This window comes from Uloborus diversus, chromosome 8, assembly GCF_026930045.1.
Source record: "Uloborus diversus isolate 005 chromosome 8, Udiv.v.3.1, whole genome shotgun sequence".
NCBI classification, from domain to species: Eukaryota; Metazoa; Arthropoda; class Arachnida; order Araneae; family Uloboridae; genus Uloborus; species Uloborus diversus.
This window is the reverse complement of record NC_072738.1, coordinates 10,081,420-10,107,193: the sequence shown is the minus strand read 5'-3', so window position 1 is coordinate 10,107,193 and position 25,774 is coordinate 10,081,420. Positions and strand designations below refer to the sequence as shown.

Genomic DNA, 25,774 nt, shown 5'->3' with positions numbered 1-25,774 from the left:
AAATGTCATTGTCTACCATCTTTTTTTTTTAATTGTCTTATTAGCACTCTGATGCACTTATTAGGACACTAGAGTATTGGGTGGAGGATATGATCTTGTGCTACATCTGCTGTCCATGAACTATGCACGTACTGTGCATGAACTGTGCACATTAGTAGCCCAAAAGAAAACTTCAGTAAATAAGGAATTATCAGTGCCTTGATGTGAGGATTGGTCTATCTCCATTCCACGGAAGTAAAATTGGAAGTTTTGATAATGTTTCTGAATTCATCAAACGAGGTTTAATTGATATTAAAGAATTTTTCAACTCGTACTTTTAGTTTGAGAGTACCTTTTGGCATTTTTGTACTTTGATCCTGAGTGGAGTAATCCTTACCCAGAGTTTGCCTTATTGGGGATCTATGTTCATAATAAAGCCAAATAGCCTTTTTGCCATTAAAACTGCTGACAAACACAGTTGAAACTTAAATTTTCATTTGTAACTTTTCCCTTATTTTTTATGAGTCAGCACCTGAACTTGCAAAAGTTGCATCAGACTGAATGATAAATGAGTGAGATGTTAGGCCTTGAACCATAGGGTGGCCTTATTTGGCGCACTTACCTTAAAAAAAAAATGTTTGGAAAAATTACTTTAATTTGGTGTGAAATCAAAATACCAAGATTTTTCTTGCTTGTTGCGTCGTCAATTGGCTTTCTGCCATCTCGCATCAACCAAACTATCTTGCTCTCATTTAGTTCCAACTTTTTAATATTAGACCTGTATATTCCAATCACCTGGCTTGAAAAGTTCACCCACTGCCAAATCAAGAGGTCTGATGGTTTACTTGAAGCAAATTGCAAAGAACCTGTGACGCCATTAAAATGTGTTCTGTTCAATAAGTCAGCAAGTCTCCTATACAATTAAGAAAGGAAATCATAATTAATGAGTTACAAAGATTATTACAAAATAAGAAAAACATCTTTGTGCTAAAAGCATAAATGATATAGGCAAAGCTAATAAAAAAGAACAAAATTAGCAAATAATAACTTTTGAAATCTGTACTTAAAAGAAAAAAATCCTGTTTTTTGGTCTAACTTTTTGTTTAGAAATTATTTTTGCACCACTTTTTCACAACTGGATATTTTTTCAATCCACTAAAAGTATACAAATGCTCAACATTTTACAAACATTAAACATCATAACTGATGTCAATCTTCTTTTCAGTTAAGTGGTATTAAAGTGCATTGCCCCCCCCATAAGGAAAAATAATTTAAGTGCTATTTTGCCTTAATGGACAAGACAAGCACTGTTATTTTCTTCTGCACATGTGAAAGACAAAAAAAAAAAAAAGAGGAAAAATCAAGATAATGTTAAAAATTACTCTTTTACACTAAAAAGAACAATTGTAGAATGCACTGAAATCAAAAGTTCCAGTTCCTGTTAAGGATGCAAAAAGATTGCGCATTTCAATTAAAAATGCTGAAAATAAAGCAGAGACAGAAACATGTGAAAATCAAAAACTGATGAATGAAAATTAATGAGGGAGAAAAATACGAAAACTAGAGATAAAAAGAGAAAAACACACACACACACACAAAAAAAAGGCCAAAAGTTATTAACTGTAAGGACATCTCTGTGCAACGCAACATTACTGTTTCTTGATTTCTATCTCAATAAATTTGTTTACTGTTTTTTTTTTTTTTTTTTCGTTTTTTGTCTTTCAACATCAGCCAGCAGTAAAATAGGAATAGTTTTTCACATGCAGACACACTGCAAAAAATCTGGAAAAAAAAAAGTCAAGTGAAAAACTGGATTCAAGGAAGAATCTCTTGCTTGTAATTTTACAATTACCTACATACTGTACACTTTAATGACGCATTCTATTTAAAAGAGGCTCTTTGATCAAAAAAAAATTCTTTTTTTATATAACCCTCTACTTTTGTAAATAAAATATAAACAAACAAAAAAAAAAAAAAAACAATTTAAAACTGGTTTAGAAAATAAATGTTCTGAATTGTACATGCACAAAATATATATTTAAAAAACAACTTGCTCACAAACACTCTAAATTTGAGGACCCTTTCAAAAGTGGGGGTGCAGGCCCCCCCAGTTCCTGGACTCACTTTCTTAAATCAGTCCCTGTGTGTACCCAATGACTTGCTGTTTTTGTGCTTAATTAATGTTCTTTCCATCCTTTTCCCACTCTGTTCACATAATACTTAGAATGAAAGTAAACAAAAATTTTTATAGAAAGGTTCGCCACTATGCACTTTTGGGGATTTTTTCTTGAATAAAAAAAAAAGTTAACCAACAGAATTTGTACTCGTTGTCTGCTTGGCACCAATTTGTTCTTGTTCAAGCCAAGCATGTGATTAAGGTCGCCAAATGGCGCAATTCTTTGTTTACATCAAGTCTACCATTCCTGTGAATGAAGTTTGAAGATTAATATTTTTTCCTTCAATGCAATGATCGACATTGTAGCAAAAACTGAGGAGAAAACTGCTGTTCTGATTTCATACCTTGATGTCTTGGATGTATGAAGTGTTGTTACGTGAGAAGCGTCTTCTTTAAATAAAACGTCCAGTGCCAGTGCATATGCCCAAACTGCATCATATGCATACCCTCCATAAGGACTCACTTGGATATGCTGAAGAGTGGAAGATTAAATAACAAAATAGCATTTCAAATATCCAGCAGTAAAAGAATAACACACAACACGAATTCAATTTAGAGAGAGAATCTTCATTATACAATACAACAGTCAACTTTCAAATCTACACAACTTAAGACGAAGTAATTTATGGAGTTTAGAATGTTGCAGCTCATTGACTTATTTACACATTTTGTATTGTTACAAACTAAAAGCACCAGATTTATTGTTAAAGAAATTATTACTTATATATGGAGAGAAAAATCTATCATAATACCCACAAAATCATTCTTAAAAGATTTTTATGCATTTAAAGTCTATTGCTTCAATTTGTAAATTTTTAGGCATTGTTTGCTTGAGGTTTCCGCTAAGGGCTGGCTTGCACTTTTATTATTTATAGTCACAATAAATTGTATAGCTCCAGACATGCGATGAGCATTTTTTTTATTGCTAATTTTTACATATTCTTTTGCATATTACAGCATTCCTTTGAGCAATAAATGGAACTGAAATTAAGTACAGTCGGACCTCTATATATCGAAGTAGCAAATTGTCGGAAAAAAATTCGATATATAGAAATTTCGACATATGGAAATTATCTTATTTTATCATAAAAATCTCCTAAAACATTAAAATTAAAGCAAATTTTTGTGTATGAAACCCTATTTCTAATTTATACGAGCATTGGATTAAATGAAAATTAATAATTAAAAAATTAACAGAAATTACATTTTTGCGCTTTCATACATCTTCATTCCTTGGCAGTTCAAATTGATCCGCAACAAAAGGGGGGATTTTCGTTTTGACAATGTAATCGAGAGAAAATTAAAAAATCATTCTACCTAACTTGAATGATTTTTACTGCAGCTAAAAAGACTAGGAATTATAATCAACAGAGAAAAGGGCTAATTTGAAACTGATTTGACTGTGCTACTGTTTAAAACTAAGATTTGAAATAACTGGGGGGGAATTTAAGAACCTATCTACATCCCCCTCAACCCCAGATTCCATATGAATTTTGTAGCAACCTTTAGTGAACACAATTTTCTCCGTAACCTTCAGTTTTCATGAGACAAACAGTTAAAAGTGGAAAAAAAAAAATCTACGAATGTCCCGAAACTTTTTTCGATGTATAGAGATTTTTTCGATATATAGAAACAATTTTTCTATGTAATGAACATAGAAATTTGCTGGGATTTCGATATATAGAAAATTTCGATATGTGGAAGTTCGATATATGGAGGTTTGACTGTATTTCAGTAATGTTGCAAGTTTCTTTTCATAATGAAATTTTCGAAAAATAGTTTTGTGTATAGAGAGTTTTTAAAATGAACATTTCAAAGAAAAATATTGTCAATTATCGATTAACTACAGCTAATTAATATTTATACAGTTTTGAAATTAAGTACTTTGCTATTGTTGCAAATTTCTTCTCATAATGTTACCAACTCTTACAGAAGGAAGTTTTTGAAATAGAGTTTTGTGTATGGAGACTTTAAAATGAACATTTCAAAGAAAAATATTATCAAATATCCATTAATTAGAACTAATTGATATTTACGCTCATGCATTATTAATTATTTCAGTATCTACAGATTATACCTCTAGCTTTAGCATATTTTCAAACAGTTTAAAACACTTCAGGTCACTTTCAGATGGTAAACACCACCTATATCCTGTACAAAACCAGTTTCTGAGGTTTAAAACCCCAACCTTGCTTTAAAGTATCTAAAAATGGAACCAACCTCTTTTGATGCTGCACCTGTGTATTCTTTAATCCACTCACCAACAGGTTTCCCTTCTTGCATTAAAGTGTCATTGTCAGCATAAAACTTGTAAGTTATGCTCATGTGACCGTTAACAGCCTCAATCATCTCTGCGGTGCTACACTTCACTGTTTTTACATCACCATAGCGTCTTCCAGGGATGTTTTCCTTACTGAACCAGTCATCAGAGAGCCAAAGCGGGAGAAACCACACAAAGCCGTTAGCTGCAGTCATGCCCTAGAACAGATTTTGACAAATACAAACAACTGAGACTACTCTACCTGCATACAAATTGCTGAGGTTTAAAAAATAATAAACTACAATCAAATTCTTAATTATTTCTAAGTTCTACGTCAGCCCCACTTAATCGAATATTGTGGGTTCCAAGAAATATTATTCGATTAAGCCGGGTATTTGATAAAGCAGGTAAATTTACTTTACCTTTTTAAATTGACAACATTTGTCTTAAAACGTAATAATGATAAATCAATAGCTATATAAAGGAAATAATTAATGTTATTTGAAAAAAGTTTTTGATATAAGCTAAGTAAACAACAATGTAGTTTATTAATTTGAATATACTAATATATAAATATTATAGTACACATGAAAATTAAAAAAAAATAACTTTCAACTTGAGTGATGAAATGTCACCTTATTTCAGTACAACATTTTTTGGGGACAAACTTTTGGGAACACTTTTCTAACTCCTATTTTCCCTCCTCGTCTGTTGTGTTTTACATTTATTTATCAATTTATTATCATCTAAAATGTGAATATTTCTTTGTGTTACTTAATTTAATTCGTGACTGTGCTGTTTATTGTTTTTAAATCTTTTGTAAATATTCGTAATTATTTTTTGTTAATATTTGCCAAAGCTTATAAATAGCATTAGATTATCCGGGGGAAATTATTCGATTAAGCAGGGATCTTTAACGTTGCGTTTATGGGGAAATATTTAGTTCCAGGAGGTTTTATCTGTATAAGTGGGGTATTTGTTTATCCGTTACCCAATTAAGCTGGGCTGACAGTATAATATTCTAACTATAAGTAAACATTAATAATGTATTATTTACTTACAGTATTTATTTTATTACAGTCGACTCTTGCTAACTCGAAATTGAAGGGAAGACATAAAAAATTCGAGTTACCAAAAATTCGAGTTATCAAAAATCTTACAAAAACTCATTCTATTTAAGGTATAAGTATTCTTATATGCCTCATTAACAAAAGCGCACACAAAATAAGAACATACCTTACTTTATTTAAGATATCTGTCAAGAAGAGTTTGACGGGTACTCTTTTTTCTCTCCACGTCAATTATTTTTTCCAAATGGGAAACAGCATTGAATGTCTTTAAGTCCATATCAGGTCTCGATTCAATAAACAACCGCATCACATGCATGGCACTTTTTGCTTCATTAAAGGTTATCTGTTTCGGATGGATAAGTTCTTCACTCTCATCTTCCTCTTCTGAGAGTGGTCGAAATTCGTCAACTATGTCTTTGTCCGATAAATTTCCACACACTTGAACATCATCATCTATGTTGACAAAGTCTCGAAATGTTGTTACAGGATCTAGCTGCAGAGCTTTTGACACTAAACTCCATTCCTCATCAACTACTTCCTCGATTTCCTTTTCTTTTTCTTCCTCTTCTAGGCGGATTTCCTCAGCAGATGCTTTATGGAAACCTGTCTTTCTAAAGCAGTTTGCTATTGTCTTTTGTTCAACGCAATTCCAGGCTTTATCAACCATTCTCATTGCTTGCAACACATTTACAGAAGGGTTGCTTCCTTCATCAATTTCAGCAATGCATTTTTTACGATTTGATGACGATATTTTAGTTTGAAATTTTGGATAATTCCCTGATCTAACGGCTGTAGTTTTGAAGTGGTATTGGGAGGAAGGAACTCCAGTTTTACAGATTTTAATTTCGTTGTAATTGCGCTTGGATGGGCTGTACAGTTGTCAACAAATAGGACAATCTTGCGGTTTTGACTAGACATTTTACGGTCTAAATTTTTCAGCCATTTTTCAAACAATTCAGCTGTCATCCATGATTTTGTGTTAGCTTCATAATCCACAGGAAATGATTTAACTCCAGCGAAACATCTTGGCTTTTTTGATTTTCCTATCATTACTGGCTTCATTTTTTCTGATCCATCCATGTTGGTGCACAGTAACAAAGTTACTCGTTCCTTGCTTCTCTTTCCACCCTGGCAAGCTTCCCCTTTCACAGCCATTGTTTTGTCAGGAAGACATTTAAAAAATAGACCTGTTTCATCGGCATTGAATACATCTTTGTCGTCATACTCTTTTAGAATTGAAGACAGTGATCCCTTCCATTCTTCGCAGACTTCTTGACTTACACTTCCACTTTCTCCACAAACTTTGTAAAAAGTGATGTTTTTCTTGAAATTTTCAAACCAACCACTGCTTGCTTTGAAATCTGTAAAGCCGAGTTGCTTCCCAAAATTCTCCGCTTTTTCTCTCAATATGTTTCCACCGAGTGGAATGTTCTGGGTACGGCACTGGGTAATCCATTTTATCAAGCACTTTTCTACCTCCGGGTATTCCGCTATCTTTTTTTCCGATCCCCTTGATTGTCATCAAAGTTTTTCAGAATAGTCTCTTTATTTTTGAGAATGGTTGAGAGTGTGCTATTCGGAATGCCAAATTCCTTTGCAATATCTATCTTTTTCTTTCCCCCTTTTTCAACCGCATCAATCACCTTTTTTTTCTCTGCAATAGAAAGTGTAGTGCATTTTCGTTTTGTAGCCATATTTCGATGACAAATAAACCTGAGCTTTTTCACAGCACTAATAAGTAAAGTAAGAAGACGATGGATGACTAGAACGAGAAAGGGTTTGTGTTCGAGGAACTGGTCATTCAAGTTCAGAGAACGCTTATTCTAGAAACTCGACCATTGTCCACAGAAAACAGCAGCCGAAACATGTCTCCCCTCCCACATACCTGTGGTGAACACAACTGTGAAAATCACTAACAAAAGAGCCCGAGGACACGTTTTTCTTCTAGAGCGCGTAAATGAGGGAGAAAAGTGATAGCTGTTTGAAAATTTGAGTTTTAAGGGATTGAAAATTTTTTAAGTAAATGGGAAAAAAATTCGAGTTACCAAAAAGAAGGTGAATTTAATTCGAGTTAAAGAGATAAAATTTCATTAAAAATGCAATAAAGGTGCAGGGAAATACTTTTTTTGGAGATATCGAAAATTTCGAATTATCGAAGTTTGAGTTATCGCGAGTCGACTGTATTTCCAATTTATGTCACTCTTTTTTTTACTTATAAATAAATTAACATTTTAAAATAATTTCATAAAGATAAATCATCTAAAGATTTCATATTCAGATCAATTAAAATACTACATAAATAAAATAATAGTTTAAAAAACTAAAAAAACACGCTTTCGTAGCAAAATGAGCTAAAAAGTGAAAAATAATCTTTGGATGATAGTAGTTGACCAATCACTAAATTTTAATGTAATACAAAAAACCGTGGGGGTCTGTCTATTTACATTTTTGCATGAACAACAAGTGGAAGAAATTCAAGAAGAAGCCCCCACGCTTTTTTGTATTACATTAAAATTAAGTGATTGGTCAACTACTATCATCCAAAGATTATTTTTCACTTTTTAGTTCATTTTGCTATGAAAGTGTGTATTTTTAGTTTTTTAAACTATTATTTTATTTTCTTCTTTTTAGTTTAACTTGTTTTACGAAAAAATTTTCATTTCAACATTGTTCAAAATCTTTTATATTCATGAAATTTGCCCAAAAAAAGCGACTAAAGATCTCGGGTGGCATTTGAAACGTGATCTCTCGAACTCCAAAATGAGCAACTTAAAGTATAATAGCCGAGCTCTAAAAACATTCAACTTTGCTGATAAATTGCCTGTGGAGTAATTGTCTAATCCAGTTAATCCATCTCAGTCATCGATGTATTTGTACGGAAATCATATCTAGATTACTTTGAAAATTTGAGATGCATTTGAATAAAAGTTTTGTTCAAAAATGGTCTGATCAGCGATGAATTTCCAATTGAAGGCTCACCTAAATTTTGGCATGAAATTAGTTAAAAACAATTATATTTCATGTTCTAATTACCTTGGAACATTGGAAGAAATTTTGTCTGATGCAGAAAAATTAAAGGTTTTTGTAGATATTTTTAAATAATTTTTGCGAGCATTTTTTAATTAATTTTTTTTAATTTTTCCTTTTTCACATTGTTGGATTTATGCCAAAATATTTATTAAAAATGGAGAAAACTAACAATTAAAAGAGTTAATTAATTTGATTATAGCATTGTCATCGGGTCTGAGGTCACATGCCAAATTTCAAAAGAATCCGATTGCAGGTAGTGAGCGAAATTTGAGCTGCAAGATTCCGTTACAAGATACATACATACATACAGGTGAAACTAATAAAAGAGTGTTAAAAAAGGTTCAGAGAATGCAAAAATTAAAACATTGCATGCATTTAACACATTTAGGTTATCCAATTAAAAATTTCCTCACTATTTTAAACAGGAGTGGGGAGGGGGAGAAAGAGAATGTGACTTACTAACTGATATGCAGCACACATGATGGATTGAGCGGCATAATCATAGAAGTCTCCAATTATAACTTTCACACCTTTGGTCTTCAACTCTTTTAAATATGTCGTCATATCAGGTGAAAGCTTCCCCCTGGGGAATTGGCGGTTGGTTATAATGGTCATACCTTGACTTTGCACAGCCTCCTGCAATTGGGACAAATACTCAGTATTTCTCTGGGCATGTTCAGACACAGCAGCTACCCTTTGATACCCCAAAGCTTTGAATAATTCCAAGTAAACAGCGCTGAAATTGAATGAAAGATAATTGTCGGATTTTGTGGTTCATTCAAAGAAAGGAACAAAACTGCGTTGATTCAGTTAATTATTTTTTTAGAATAACTTCTACATTTTTTTTTACAATTCGCGAGAATAACAGTTGGTTTTTGTTCTAAGTGAAAAATGCACAGATAAAAGATCCATGCATAAATAGAAATTATGGAATTGTATACATATTTCATATAAAACTTTGAACATTATATCCATTATACAAAAAGTCAAACAATAGTGTATTTGAGCAAAAAAAAAAAAAAAATTACTCCTGTACAAAGAAAAATCCCTAAAAATGCTGAAATGTGACTTTTTTTGAAATATTCATTTCTTTCTCTCTTTTTTTTAAAAAATTTAGCATTCTTTAATTTCATGCGATATACCATCAGCAACCAACTCAAAAAATTTGCATTTTAATAACCATCCTTTAAAACTGTTAAAATGCCCCATACTTTGCAGTTTCAAACTAAATCCTTCATAATAAACTATTCAACTAATAATCTTTCATGCGAGTTCTCTGAACATTAGTTTTTCAAATGTGTAAATTTAATTTGAAAAATACAGTTTGCTCTCTGTTTAACGACTTTCAAGGGACCACAAAAAATCGTCCTTAAATAGAATGCATTTAACACTATAGTGGACCATTTGGGACCATGAAACGCCGTCGTTAAATAGAGAAAGTTGTTAAATAGAGCGTCATTAAACAGAGAGTCAACTGTATTGACTTTATGGGAATGACCATAACGATCCCCCATATGAACTCCTCAAGCACACAACTACGTATGCCCACAAATGGACATCAAAACTAAAGTAATCAAAATGAACTTGGAGGAGATCAAAATGTAGGCTGGCCAGATTTCTGAAATATTCAAACGGGACACAAGACTGCTCCCCCCCTAAGTATTCAAAAGTGTACACATTCCTATCTGGTTTTGGAGAGTAGTTCATTCTCAAAGGTCAATGCTATGAATAGATGGTTAATAATGTTGAGCAATAAATGACACCAGCAGATACATTTAAACATTTTAATTCTCACATGAAAAAATTTACACATTACTTTAATAAAAAGAAAACTTTGAATGAGGAATAGAAAAGTGAACAATATTTACATATACTTTTCATTCTCTAGGACTTTATTTAGAAAGTCTTTTTTGGTTTTAAACTTCTTGTAAAAATCCTCACAAGATAATCCGATATCAAGTTTACAAGTTAATGTTTCAAATGAAATAATCCTTCACAGTTAATTATTTTTAGACTTTTTTGGTCATCTGTAACCAAATTTATTTTTTACCAGGATGTGAAGTAAACAGGCTGGGACACTGGGATTTTGTTTGAAAACTGGGACGCCTGGCAAGCCTACCAAAATATATTTGACAGTTACAAACAATTTGTGGAAAAATCAATAGTGGACAATTTCAACACTAAAAGAAAAAAAAATCGACATTGATGGAAATAAATGACGATTGTCTTACCCAAACTGATTATTTTCAGGTATGGTTCGGAAAAAATAGGGATATTTCTCTTGATTGCTGAACAAGACCCCCTCTGCACTATAGCTTATGATGATAGTATTATAATACTTGCTTATACCAGCGATTGGTTCCACAGTTCGAGAGCATGCAGGTCCTGTAATAATTTTAATGAAAAGTACAGTTAAAGTAAGAACAGATATAACTTAAAATGCTAAAAATTTCTTTGTTGTTTTATTAATTGTATGCCTAAAACCAAAATTTACAATCTAAAAGCAAACAGAAAGAAAAAAAAAACAAAGAAAACACAATCTCAAGAAAATACATTCTAACAATTTAACAAGACAAATTAATTTAACTGTGTAGCAAAAGACTTAAACAAATTAAGGTCAGTTGAAATTAAAATTAAAAAAACATAATCAATAATTTTTTAAAAAAAAAAGCTAATGCAAGATGTTGACTATGTTCACAAGTTACACTGATTATACTCTGAATTTCTTATTAACATAAACAACAAACTAAAAAGATTATTAATAAGCAAAGTTAAGAAACAAAAAAAAAAGGGAAACAAAAAAGATCAAAGTATTTATTTGAAGAACAATAGATAAAAATATTTTCACCATTAAACTTGGTTTAATATCACGATTACAAATGAATTGGAGACACTTTAGAGCAAGGTTTTATGCCACTTATTGTTTTTCTTTTTTCCCCGAGAGGGAAAATTTTAACTGCAAGTATTTAAAATTTTATAAGAAAAAATATATTCTGCATATTTTTGGTAGTATGCAGCAAATATATCTCATATCATTTATAACGATTCGGCATATAAAACAGCTAAATTAAAAAAAAAAAAACTTTTATACAACTGTCTCTTGTTTGAAAAATTAAATACACACACACAAAAAAAGCTTGATTTGTGAAAAATGTTCCCTTATCATATTCAAGACTGTTTTCAACTATCAGGTCCTAAAATATTTCTCTAATTCAATTAGCTTGAGATTTAAAGGGTAAAAAGGGCTCAAAATCAAATAAAACACAGTTGTTGTTGATGTGTTCATGGTGCAAGAAGGTTAGATGGAGCCAAAAGTACGAAGTACTGCTTTGGTCACTTCTTCGGCATGGTCAGACAAAAAATAAAGCACAGTAACTCTCTTATTTTACAATCAATTTATCAATAAACAGACCCACAAATCTGTGCAAAAATGAAGCAAAAAACCCATGTTTAAACCACATTTTACATTTCTAGGCCTTATCATTCTCCTGGTACATGCTGAAAACAAAACGTGTTGTTTTATTTTAAGTATATGCATAGCAACTTAACATACTTAAAGATAACTTATAATTCTAAAACATGAAAGATTGGTCCATTACATTGAAAAAAAAAAAAAAAAATCATAAATAGTGTGCTATTATTAAAATTAAAAAAAAAGACTTTGAAATCTTAATGAATTTTGTACGTCTCTTATGAACTGAAAAGAGCAAAATATTTCACATAAATAGCAGGAATGGCTTCCCCGGCAGATCAATATTTATAGTATCTAATACATGAAAAATCTTACCTAGTATACCAACCATTGTTCTGTAAGTAGAGTTACTCACATAATTGATAAAACTTTTCAGCTCCTGTTCAGTACGACACTGACCATCTTGTTCTAAAATCTCCAATTTATAGTTGAACAATATAGACTGATTTCTGTTGACTGCCGCAGCAGCCATAGAAGCAGCTGAAATAAAGAAATTATTCATGCATAAAATTGCAAATGAATAGAGTTCATTTTGTAAACGAAATGCAACTATTAAACAAGTAAAAAAAAGAGTTGTAAATAATAGTATCTGCATCATTATGCAAAGAACATTTGAAGCAGTGAGAGGCAAAGGGATGTAAGTGGTAAAATTAAAAATTTCGAGATAACACGTACAAATGGAAGGTGAACCTCTCCCCAGCCTTGGAACAAGAGATAGTACTGATAGCTCTGGTAGGTGCTATTATACAGCATGATTTAGAAAAATATTTCAATGAAAGCCTACCTAGGACCTTACCTTTAAACGCATTTTACTCAAAACTTGGAAATGTCCACTTACATCCCTTTGCTTCTCACCGCCTTATTTGTGTTACAAAGTTTGGAAACTGAATGTTTTTAGCATTTTTTAATTTTCTAGTTAATATACCAAGCTCATTATTGAGCCACAGCCATCTTAACACAAGGCCTGCGCGCTCATTCAACATGGCCGCCCGTGAAGGCGGTTTGTTTACATCTCATAATAGCTCTACCGTGAATAAAAATTTAGATTTTTTTTATAATCCATTAAAAAAAAGTTAATTTTTACATGAAATACTCCGATACATCTCTAAATTAAAAATTTATATCGTTCGAGTTTTAGTATCGACACAAATACTTCTTAAATAGTAAACTAAATTAAAATTTGTGCATGACACATTAAATATTATATTCGCAATAAATACATAGATAATAAATAAAAATGAAAATTTTAATGGGTAAAAAGAAAATACACTTAAACTTCAAATCATAATGCAAAAGAAAGTACGAAATAAATTTTGCTTACTGTAAATTGTAAAATGATTAAGACAGACGGGGAAGATAAACGGGAAGTGCATATTACTTATTCATAAACTAATAAATATTTTGCATTTTTCACATGAATGATTTAGAGTAGTATTGATTTCCTTTGATAAAAATACAGACAAATGAAAAAAAAAATAAGATGGAATAAAATAAACCAATATTTAGCCATATTTCTAACTGTTACAAACAAAACAAACAGCATACATTGAGAAAAAAATCACTCCAATACCCAATAATAATTACAAAACATTTGAACAATTGAAACAAACTAAACAATTGGTATAAAAGGACAATACTGATGCATATATTTCAGAGTAAAAAATATACTTAGATTTATCATGAGTTATCTGTGAGTTTTTTTTTTTTTTTTTTGGAGAAGTTATTCAACAGTATGTTATAAATTGTTTGCATAATATTTCTCAAAATCAAGAAAATGGTATGAGAGCTAAGCTTGTAATGGTCATGAACCACATTTCTAATGCATGGCTCGCTAATAGTTGTTAAAAGCTTTAATTCATATTCATTTGCTATGAATTCCTCTAAAAAAAATCCACAACATTTTAAAATACATTTATACAAATAGAAGCTGGGTTTAAAAGAAAAAGTTGGTGTTTTTCAAAAGTCACGATTTCATGTATCTATTAAACTGCACTCTTCAGAGAATTCATATTAAAAAGCTCCTTGAAATTTTAGTTACAAAAAATAATCACTTACCAAAGTGAGGGTCTACCATAGACCAAATTCACTCTATAAGACAAATCCTAGAAAAGACCAAGGAGTACGGAATTGATACCTACCATCTGTTCATCGACTTCAAGGCAGCATATGATTGTATCAACAGGAATAAATTGTTCGAGGCGATGTACGAATTCGGAATCCCTCCTAAGCTTATCAATCTTGTCAAAATGACTTTGCGAAGCGTAAAATGCAGAATTAAGACCATGTCTGAAGTATCGCAGGTCTTCTATACAGAGAGAGGCCTCAGATAAGGAGACTCTCTGTCTTGCATTTTGTTCAATTTAGCCCTTGAAAAGGTTATACGAGACTCAGGTATCAACACTAGAGGCACAATCCTGCAGAGAACTATACAGATATTGGCATACGCGGACAATATCGACATCGTTGGGCGAAGAAAACAGGATGTGATCGAGGCATTTGTTGCCCTTGAGAGCGCTGCCAGGGAGTTGGGCTTGGCTGTAAACGAGGAAAAAACTAAGTTTTTGGTTGCGAGCACTAGAATACAAGATGTGCAGCCGCTTAATATTGGAAACTATACTTTTGAAGGAGTCACCCAGTTTAAATACTTGGGTGCACTTATTACCAGTAAGAATGAGTTTAAAGTTGAAATCAGAAATCGAATTTTGATGGCAAATAGATGCTACTTTGGCTTAAAGAGCCAATTAAAATCTAAGCTCCTTTCCATTAATACAAAAATAAACCTCTACAAAACCCTCATAAGACCGATCATTTTATACGGTAGTGAGACATGGGCAATTAATAAAACAGAGGAAAATAGACTTCTCATTTTTGAAAGAAAGATCCTTCGGGCAATTTTTGGAGCAGTAAAAGAAAATGACACTTGGAGAAGTTTATATAACTTTGAAGTATACCGTAAATACCGACAACCCAACATCTTAAGAGTAATTAAAGCCAACAGAATCAGATGGCTGGGGCACGTATTTAGGCGTAAAGATCTGGACCCGGTTAAAAATCTAACTTTTTCAAGGATTGAGGGTACAAGGAGAAGGGGAAGACCAGCAACAAGGTGGCTGGATAGTGTTGAGAAGGACCTTAAATTTTTGAGAATGAACAGGTGGAGAAACCTGGCAACGTGTCGTACCGCCTGGAGGAAGCAGACGGAGAAAGCCTTGGCCTGCACCAGGCTGTTGTGCTGATGAAGAAGAAGAAAGTGAGGGCAAAAAGCTTCGTCATTAAAATCGAAAGTAATAAACGTGTATTACATGAAAAAAACATAAATAAAAATGTGTACCTTTCAATAATAGAGTACAGTACCTTACAGAAATAGAAACTGCTTTAAAAGTTAAAACAGTTGCTCTTTTTAATGAACCGCGATCTAATGTATATATTAAACAGCACTCTACAGTCAATTCATGTTAAAGAGTTCCTTGAAACAATAGTTACAAAAAATAATCATCACACAAATTGAGGGCAAAAAAGCTTCGTCATTAAAATCGAAAGTGATAAAAATATGTAGCATGAAAAAACATACATAAAAATTCGTCCCTTACAAGTAAAAAATCCTTAAAATATTATTTAACAAGTACAGTAAAACTGCTCTAATACGGACACTAATAAGAAACAATTTTGTTCGCAATAGAGGGCTGTCCGCATGACAGAGGTTTAATAATACCTTTTAATTTTACCTTAGAATCGAGGAATTAAATACTGTCCACATAGGAGAGGTATCCCTTAGAAGGAATTTTACTGTATTTATTTTTATTATGAATTCTACTTAAAAATAATCATTGGTAACCACTTACCTTCTTAATATTTTTTAATCCAACAATAGTAGCTTCAAGCATATTTGGAGATGTTAAACATTTGATACGTTAAATTTTCACCACCAAAGTATCCCAACCGCTTATAATGTAAACTTGACGAAACGTAACGATTTAGCACAGTCAAATACAAAGAACAAAAAAGAAATCATTTCAAGTCTCCATAAAGACAGTTGATAACGTATTCACACATTTGGAATAAATATTACTTTGCTATTTGATACTAAAGTTGTGAGATGAAATACAATATTGCATCCGCAACGAGCAGCTACTTGAAGCTCACAAGACTGTTTGAACTAAAGGGATTTTTCTGCTCAACGCCTGCTTGAGGTCACGTGACATCGATTGCGCAACACAGCGCGTAGGCCTGATATATAGAAGGCTGTGATTGAGCCCAGGAAAAATACACATAAACATTACATAATACAATAACCAATAAACAACTATAGTAATGTAACATATGGTTTTATAAATAAGTTCTTCATGTGTTAACTTTACATAAAATATTTGTGTACAGTAGACCCTCGTTTTACATGTGTTTATTTTACGCAGTTTTGATTATACATGGTTTAATATTTGACACCTTTATTTTACTTTACGTGGATGAGTTTCAGTTTTACGTGGATGCGGCAATGCAAACAGATAAAATTATCCCCTTTTTCAAAATCCAAACTCCTACAGATTGCAGATTACGTGCAATCAACTGCATTTTGGCATGCTAATAATCGAGCTTGGGCCACTGGAGATTTTATGCGATTGGTCCAGAGCTCTTTCTAGAAGTGAAGTTATTAAACTCACACAGTTCAGAACTCACTGGAAGAAGAGCTTTTAGGAGTGACAAAAGAGGACAAAACCGACGAGGATACTGACGTCCGTGACGCACAACCAAAAATGTTCACATTGAAAATTTTTAACCATTCCTACACAATAGAAAGGATCTTTTTGATTTGTTAGTGAAGGAAGATTCTATCATAGAAAAGACGCAAGTGCTCATGGATGCATTAATGCTCTGCAAAGAATTACAGAGAAAAATTCTTAATGACTTCTAAAAGATTATCATAGCGAGCTCCTCTTTATAAACAGAGCACAAAATTAATTTGTGTTTTCTTTATGCATGTTGTGCATAAAAGTCGATATAAGTACACATTAACTTATTATACAATTAGTCATCGCTAGAATAAAATATTTTGTTATCTACGGAACCCCAAACTTCTATTTTAACACTATTATGTCTCAATTTTTTTGGTTTTGATTTACGCAGCATTTCCGTGGAACGTAACTCCTGCGTAAAACGAGGGTCTACTGTATATGATATTTGGAAGGATGTGATTGATGGACTTCAGTGATTAAAGAAGTAGGGGGGTAGATTTTAGTGGAAATAAAAGTGGAGGGGTGGCACACGAATAATTTTCAAAAAAGTGAGTAGTGCCTCAACCCATGTCTACCTATATTACTAACACTGAGTGTACATGCAACATGCTCATCCATTTTAGAATAAACTCTTGTTTAACTTACACTGTACGAGAGGATAAAAAGATACTTACAACACTGAATGGTAACACATACCTTTAATAATACCACTTCGTTTCCAGTACGTGCCTTCAACAGGAAAAATTCCTCCAATGTACAAAGTGGTTTTGTTTTTTAAATCACTAGGAATCCATTGATTCCAAATTGAGGATTCTTCTTTCATCCACTCACATGCTACTTCTGATATCCGACGCCCTTGTCGACTCAATTCATCATGACGCCTCAGTAATTTCATGTACTCTAGTTGATCTAGTTGCATTTTGCGGAGAACATAAAAGGCTAGTGGTGCATTTGTTTTGATTTTAGACCAAACAACCTGTAAGAAGTTTAGAGCAAAATGATTTTGATTGATACTGAACTAATAATCAAAAAAGCCAGAGATACGTCAGTATGTTTCTGACATTCATGTAAACAAGGACAGTATAAAATGAATAAAATTTTAAGTAACAGAAAAAAACAGCAACTGCAAGACAGTCTGCAGCATACAAGAAAAAAAATACGGAGTTTTTGTGTATTTTATATTGTGCACTACTTTGAAGAGATACTTGCTTTGAATTGTATCAAATTAATATTATTGAAAACTTAATTTACTTGATTTCACTAAAATTTTCGAAGAAGTTAGCTTGAGAATATACTCATAATTAGTAAAACAAAAATTGATGCAATATAAAAATGTTTTCTTTACATCCACTGAAAATACTGTTTGAACATAAGGTCTATTGCAAAAAATCCATTAATTTCATCATTTCAATTATCATTTAGTTTTTGTCTTGTTTTTGATATTTTGTTATGCAAATATACATGTATAATATACTCACATACATATTTTTTAGTTATTGTATCAAATAAAATGTATTATTTTAAAATGTCTCTGACCATCTAGGAACAAACCAATCAAAACATAAGAAAAGCAAATCCATTACAAACTTTTTCCATCTGGCCAACTTCAAAATCACAAATGGATGCTTCATCCTCACAATCAGGGAAACCCACTCGGACAAATTTTCCAATGCTACTCAGAAGTGTTTGCCTTTTGTGGAAAAATAACGTCTGCTTTCTCTCTTGAGTTCTAGCCTCCACAATATTTTCCAAGAAATCTCCGACCCAAGCAATATTCACCAGCAGCTTAAATTTTGTAATCTGATGCTTCAGAAGATTTTCTGTAGATTCTGAAAGGTAGAAAACAAAGAGAATAAAAGAGGTATGTTTTGTCAAACCCTATGTACAAAAAAAAAACTGTATTAAGATAAAGTATTTGAAAAATGAACTACACTACAGAGGTTTTATCGAAGTACTATCAAATTCTGTAAACATTAATGCATTGGTGTTAGAGGTATTAACGAAATAAGAGACTCAAAAGTAGTTTTGAGTCTCTTTTTGACCCCCCCCCCCCTCTTCCCCTCTTTTTTTTTTTTTTTTTTTGCAGTTAATGTCGTTTTGTCTGAAACTAAAATGATTTATAGCAGCATTTCTTAATTTGTTTGATAAGTGAAATAGTTTTCAATATTAACTTTTTTCACTGAACCCCTGGGTTAGTTAATCTTCAACAGTATAGTTTGAATGCAAGATTCAAAATTGGCTTATTTGCTTGCAGTAAAAACAAAAAAGATTCCAAACCTGTTGTCATCAAAAAGTAACACATTTTTTAACATTTTAATTATATGACATTTTAATAAAAACTTCGTATTCTTGTACTTGTGCTAGCACAGTATAATTGAGTTTTCACTCCAAAATTCATTTTGATTTTTTTTTTTTTTTTTTTGCTGCTTATTTGGAAAATACTGATTGAATGCCTCACTCAGAACTTATTTCAATCAACTTTTTACGTGACTAATTTGAGTTCAAAAAACAAACGCAGAACCTTCGATTGATCTCCATGGAACCCTGGGGTTCCTTGGAACACAATTTAAGAAACACTGGTTTACAGCCTTATCTCTATGGACTCAGCTGTATATAAGTGTAAGTAAACAATATCACGTCAATAGCAGTTCCTGAAGAAATATGATTCAGTAGAAATTTTGCAAACATAAAAATACTTCTGAAGAGTTTAATGTTTTTCTCAAAAAACACTAAAATTGTCTTATGTATCTTCTCATTGTCTCCCCCCAGCTTCAGTTCTAAGTATAAGCTAGCTATTAATCACATTCATTAAAACAATAGTGTTTGTCAACTTTAATTAGTTTGTGAACCAGCTAGAGATTACAATTGGTTCTGTTGAGAAAATTTGTGGTCACGACATAGAAGTGATTTATAATTATGAAATATTTCAACATTAAAGTATGGAATTTTATCTAAAAAACTAAGCACGAATTTGAGATATTTATGCATGTACAATTGCACTCATTTATAGAGAAGTCAAAAGGACCAAATAAAAATCTTGCTATTGCCGTAGTTTGGTTATGAAGAGTTCACGCAGTGAAGGAGGAATTGAAGCTATTATATTACAGCCAAAACAAAAAGTTTGAAATTAGTCTGACCAATATTCACCGAGATATGAAACGCAGCGTTTTGTCACTTACACCACTTTACACTCTGTGTCAATAACACCTTTTGGGGGAAAATATAGCAGTTAACAAGTGTTTAAAATTATATTTGCGTATAGAGTGGTTTTTGAAATTGTTCGAGGTTTTTCAGTGCGTTTTTGTGTATCACAGCATAATATTTTCATGAATTTTTGAATAGCAATGAAAAATATAAAGACCTTGTTTTTTTTACTTGGATGACCTGTCATTCTTCTGAAAGGGCGATAGGTTCCAATTTTATCTTCTCTATGGGCCCTTAAAACTTTGAACTGGAATATCTCCTCGAGTTTTGGTGGCACAAATGTCAAGTTCTTTGTGTCAGTAATAGTTTTCAATGGAGATTAATACTCTAAATATAAGTTGGGGGGACCTAGGGCCCGTATAAAAAGTAAAATTTTGTATTTTTTGACTCATTTTTGTTTTTGCTTCAAACTTTCAAAATCTTGACTCCACATCTGATTTTGAAAATTTTTGCAATTGGAAGTATGCATTTAGGACAAATGGTTGTGAAAATAGAGGTTTTGCAGGTTAAAACGGAACACCCTGTATATATATACAAGGAGACAATTATTGATTGACAGAAGAAAAAAAACATCAATAACTTTTGATCCATGTGAAGTGCAAATAACACTAGAGGATTAAATCCATGGTACGTTAGGATTTTTCCCTTTTGGCGGGGGGGGGGGGGGGGAGACACACATATTACTGTTGTTTATTTATTGGTAAAATGTTGAATTACAGCAATTCTGAACATATTTTGTTCATCAAAGCATACAGTTTAGGCAACAACAGCTTAATTATGACTGAAAAAAGAAATTTGTAACCCAGGAAAACTAGAACTGATCCAAGTGACCAATCAAAAATTTACCATATGAAAAGTCAAAATTTAAAAATCAAATCCTTAATATATATTTCAATGACCCAGATTTCCAAGTATCTGGTTTGTGTAAGACGGATCATAACCCAGACAGATTATTGTGTTTCCTCTAAAGGTTTCTTTATGCTTATATTAATAAAATTGTCTTTAAACAGAAAAACTAATTTTTATACAGGCATTTTTCTAAAGTAAAAGGTCTGGAGTCACATTTGGGTAATATTGCTTTCGTACTCAATAATGTTTCAAATTTTTGTTTAAAAATAAACAAAAAGAACTTATCATAATAAATGATAAAAACATTAGAAATTTAATATTTTTTTTTTTTGAATTAAACTGTTACTTTTACCATTGTATATTTAAAAATAAATTATTCATAGCATCTGTTAGAGTGTCATAAAAAGTGAGGCTTCACCCCCCCCCCCCCCCCCCCATTCGGGGCAAACTTCTGCTACTAATTTAGATTTTCAAAAGTTAGCAGCTCTAATTATATATATTTTTTTCAAATCAGTTTTGATGGCTTATTTCGCCTTCACATCATTCATTCTTTTCATAATTAAATCACGGATTATTACAGGCAAAAAATCTGAAATTATTTTTTCTAAAATCAATGTTTACTACTTTTTAGAGCTACACTTTTTAAATGGAAGTAGAAATTCACGACATGAAATGGATGGATTTTTTAAATTCCTTAAATCAATGATTATATTTAGATGCTGCTCTAACATTTTTACTTAAAATACAAAAACAGCATATGAATTCTTTTAACAATAGAAGGATTCTGTATTCAGTAAGAAATAGAAACTTAGAAAACAAAAAATATTTTACTCTTCACTGCAACAAAAATGGCCTATTTTTTTAAGTGGGAACTAATCCAGAAGGTTAAGTTAGAAGTACAATCTTTACAATAAAACCCATTCAGTATACCTGGAAAGTCAACCAAAAGTGTTGCACATTTGACATTGTTTTGGGTGCACTGGATAGGTTCATAAACATAGAAGTTTTCGCATTCATCAATAGAGCAGTTTTTATCTTGATGCATAATTTTCCTAATGTCTTCATCTCCTTTCAAATCAAAATAGGCGGCCACTTCGGGGTTTTGGAAAGCACTGTAATGATCAATTACCATCTTATTCAATTTTCGGAAATAGTCGACTACATATTCTTCGACTAACCAACCAGATCTGAAAGTTAAAAAGACACTCCATTAAGAAATTTACCGAACATGAAATATTTCTGTTGGAAAATGAATACAGTAAAAGCTTCACAAGGGGTGATCCCAGGTCTTAATTTTTAATTTCTATTTCGTTAAAAAAATTAATTTTTGGGACTTTTTTTTTTTGCTCTCGAAAAAATGACCTTTTTTTTAATTGAAATTTTTCTTTTATATATTTTTTTTGAAACAATCCTGCCATACCAGAAGAGCATGTTTAGCTTTCACAAATGTTTTAATCTGAAATTCCTTTGGCCTACAAGAATTCACTAGAAATGGCTTGGAAGCTGAAGGTTTTTTTTACTGATGTTTGGCTTTCAGAAAAGTTGATTGCGCTTAAAAATGATGAAAGAACTGTTTTTACAAAGAATATTTTGCAAAAGTTCTAATTTTAAGGTATGATATTTTGTGGCTGCTTTTACTATACAGAATTTTGTGACAAGCGAACCCAATTTGAGCCTGAATTGACCCCTGATGACCATCCTAAAGAGTGCAGGAAAAATCGAATGCTAAATATATGAATTTTTGGGGTAGTAAAAAGAAAGTATGTGAAAATTCGAGCTTGTTCAAAAATACTGAACAAGGTATAATGAAATTAAATATGCAAAAATTTAGTATTACAGTGACAGAGAAATGATATTAACGAATGAAATGATGCAAAAGTCTATATTCCTTAAAACGAGCTTTTCATAAAAATCATCACAAATAACATTTTACAAAAGTAGAGATCGAAAAACCGACAATTCCCGTATACAAAAATAAAAACTGCATTTTCAAAATTTAATTTTAATCAATGCCTTTTGTTTTCATTCCTTTCAAAATAAATGCTTATTTCTAGTTTATGAGTCACTTTAAAATCAATTTATATTCAAACTGGCATCACATAGAAAAATTTTACGTGCCCCAACTAAAATGTCCGATTTGAAATGAGTGAGTTACAAAGAACAAGATCGTAAGTTTAATATATATATTTTTTTTTGCTTGTTCCTTTATTTATTTCCTTTGAAAGAAAACATGTAAATGGAGGAGAAAAACAATTCTCAGCCTTTATAATAGTCTGAAGAAAAAAAAAGCTTTTTTTTTTGGAATTTTATGCCCAAAAGCTGCATAGTCATCACAATGCTGCCAGGTTAGACGTGCCCCAACTATAGCCTAGCTTAATGTGCTGTGCAGACAGTTTTGGAGTATTGAATGTGAGAATGGATGAAAGGGTGACCACAGTGGGTTAAGAACTTAAATTTTCTTGTAAAATGTTTTGCGTTGCTGTTTTGAATGGTTCTATTGCCTTGATCTAGGAATTCAAGAGTAGAAATTTTTCTGGTGGAAAGCAGAAATTTTTACTGTATTTGTAGGCAATTAATGAATTAATAAAAGGCTAAAGAAAATTTTTTGCTAGCAAGAGAATAAACACTAAAACTACTACACAAGACAGAAAATCTGGTACAACTGCATATGCAAAAAGTAGGGAAATGTTGGGCAAATTGAAATAGTTATGATAACTAATCTTTTTCTAAAAGCAGGGGTAGAAGTGACCGACTTGTCACATATAGGACATTTTCCGCAAAAAATAAAGGACAAATGTAGGACACGTTATATGAATAATTTTGCTATGAAAAAAAAAATAATACATATCATATATTATTTATTTATTCTTATCAATGATTTTGTTTTTAAAAAATCTCAAATAAAATTATTCCTTACACCTGAAATGACTTTCTTGTAGTTGAAAGAATAAGTTTTGAAATAAACAGTGTACTTTATAGACGAAAAAATTAAACAGAATTTGAACAAAGAAAATTTTAATATTTTCTTCCTCACTCATGACTACTTTACTAATTCCACTGTTCTTTGATTTTATATCTAAACTGAACCCTTTAACACTTGTGTTAAGAACAAACAGAGCTTGAGAAGGATCCTTCTGACGTTTTTCAGAGTCTTCTTTATGATTGAATGTTTTAGCATGCTGCCTCCATTGCGAAAATCCACTATTGCCTATGGCCACTGAACAGTTTCAAAAATGGCAAAAAGCGGTAAAATCATCTTTTCCTTTAGTGCACCATGCACCAAAATTTGTACTATTAATGTCCTCCTCGTTCAACAACAACAAAAAACGGGAATATAGGAAATATAAGACATTTTTCAAAAATGTAGGAAATATAGGACGATTTTGATGCTTTTCTTGAAAATATAGGAAATATAGGATATATAGGACTACTTCGACCCCTGTAAAAGAACAAATTTGAAATCTGTTTTGAAAATTACAGCACATAGGAGAGATTATTGTCATAACAAAACGGTTGAACAAAGTTAGCCATAAGACAAAAATTCTATCCCTGGATCAATTTAAATTTCCACATCATATAAAAATTAATTATAATTACTTATTATACTAACCTCTCAATAGGACCTAAAGGACCACAGTCATCTATTCTACCCGTTGCAGTCCATTTTTCCATGTCAAAACCAGGATCTAACCAAACTTCTAAATTTACCATTACTTTGGGTCCATTTACATCTTGTTTGGAACAATTTCTGTAAATAAAATAAAAAGATGTAACCAAAAAAAAAAAAAATCCTCAACATTTTGAAAACTGAGACAATTTTTTTTCACAACTTGTGAAGTATTTTGATTTAATATTTAAACCACTCACTGAGCTTTAATCCAAACTGTATACATAGATTTGGTTCTGTCTCTATGGGCATTTATATTTTTGAGTTGTTTTAATATTTCTTTCGAGTTCCTTTGCCACATTTAAAAATATACGAAAAAGCTGCTTGCATAGTGGTACGTACTCATATGTAATTTTACATAGTGAAATAATAGGGAGAAGTACAGAATCTTTTATAGAAAATTTTTAAGAAATTGTGGGGTTTGCAGAGAGTTTCAGATTTTGTCTAGGTTGCATACAGCAAAAAAAATTCTAACATAGCATTTAACAAGCATGAGATTGCTGCAATTGGAAAAAAAAAAGTGGGGAAATTTATGTGAAACAGAAAGTATGAAAATTTTAAAAAGATAAAGCATTCCAATTACAAAATAATAAAGTCGCACATTTAAATCTGTTTGGCATTTTTATGGGAGACCAAACTCACTATAGAATTGTGGTTTAGAACCAAAGGTTTTATGCTCAGTAGTTTCTTTAACTGGTGAAAAATAAATAGGAAATTACTATTTCTTATTATCTACCTTCTATTCTAAATTCTACAATACCTAAAGATTTACCAAATTTCATGCAGAATGTGTGTTTAGCAGAATATGTGTAGAAATATATATGATTAGGGAAAGAGCATATTTTATTACTGTGAAAACATCCTTTCAATGGTGCAGTTTGGCGGAAAAATAATATTTTATTATTTTGGTACAAACATTCCAGGAATTGAATTTTAAATTGAAAAGAAAAAAAAAACAATTTAACTGTGGCACAGAATTGCCACTTTTGAAATTTATTTTTTTACATAATAACACAAAACAATGTTCTAAATTTCATTAAACCTTAAAAATCATAACCAGATCTAAATTTTACTTTCAGTTGAAAGGCATTAAAGTTACATTGGTTTTTTACTCTAAAGAACAGGACTTGTATTTTGCTGTTACAAACCTGAAAAGTTTTAAAATGTAGATTAAAGGAAAATAATATTCAAAAATATTAGTCTATGCTTTGAAGACAGTTGTTGAATGCTCTGAAGGCAAAATTTTCAAATCCTATGAAGGATGTAAAAAGATTGCACGGTTCAATACATAAGTGCTGTAAATGAAACAGGAAAAGAGGAAATGGCTGAAGTCTTTT

At 31.6% G+C, this 25,774-nt stretch overlaps 1 protein-coding gene across 1 annotated transcript in view; it reads right to left on the bottom strand.

The window, feature by feature from the left end:
• The window catches only part of LOC129227910 (uncharacterized), a 29,443-nt gene extending 4,962 nt beyond the window's left edge, over positions 1-24,481 (bottom strand). Inside the window, exons 1-9 of the mRNA XM_054862530.1 lie at positions 24,381-24,481; positions 21,701-21,957; positions 18,305-18,546; positions 17,549-17,693; positions 12,303-12,467; positions 5,739-6,076; positions 4,376-4,633; positions 2,500-2,627; positions 657-892 (exon numbers count right to left, since the gene is read on the bottom strand). Of these exons, the coding sequence (XP_054718505.1) occupies positions 657-892; positions 2,500-2,627; positions 4,376-4,633; positions 5,739-6,076; positions 12,303-12,467; positions 17,549-17,693; positions 18,305-18,546; positions 21,701-21,957; positions 24,381-24,481 (1,870 nt within the window). The remainder of the gene's footprint in view (positions 1-656; positions 893-2,499; positions 2,628-4,375; positions 4,634-5,738; positions 6,077-12,302; positions 12,468-17,548; positions 17,694-18,304; positions 18,547-21,700; positions 21,958-24,380) is intronic.
• Positions 24,482-25,774: the final 1,293 nt, after the last annotated feature.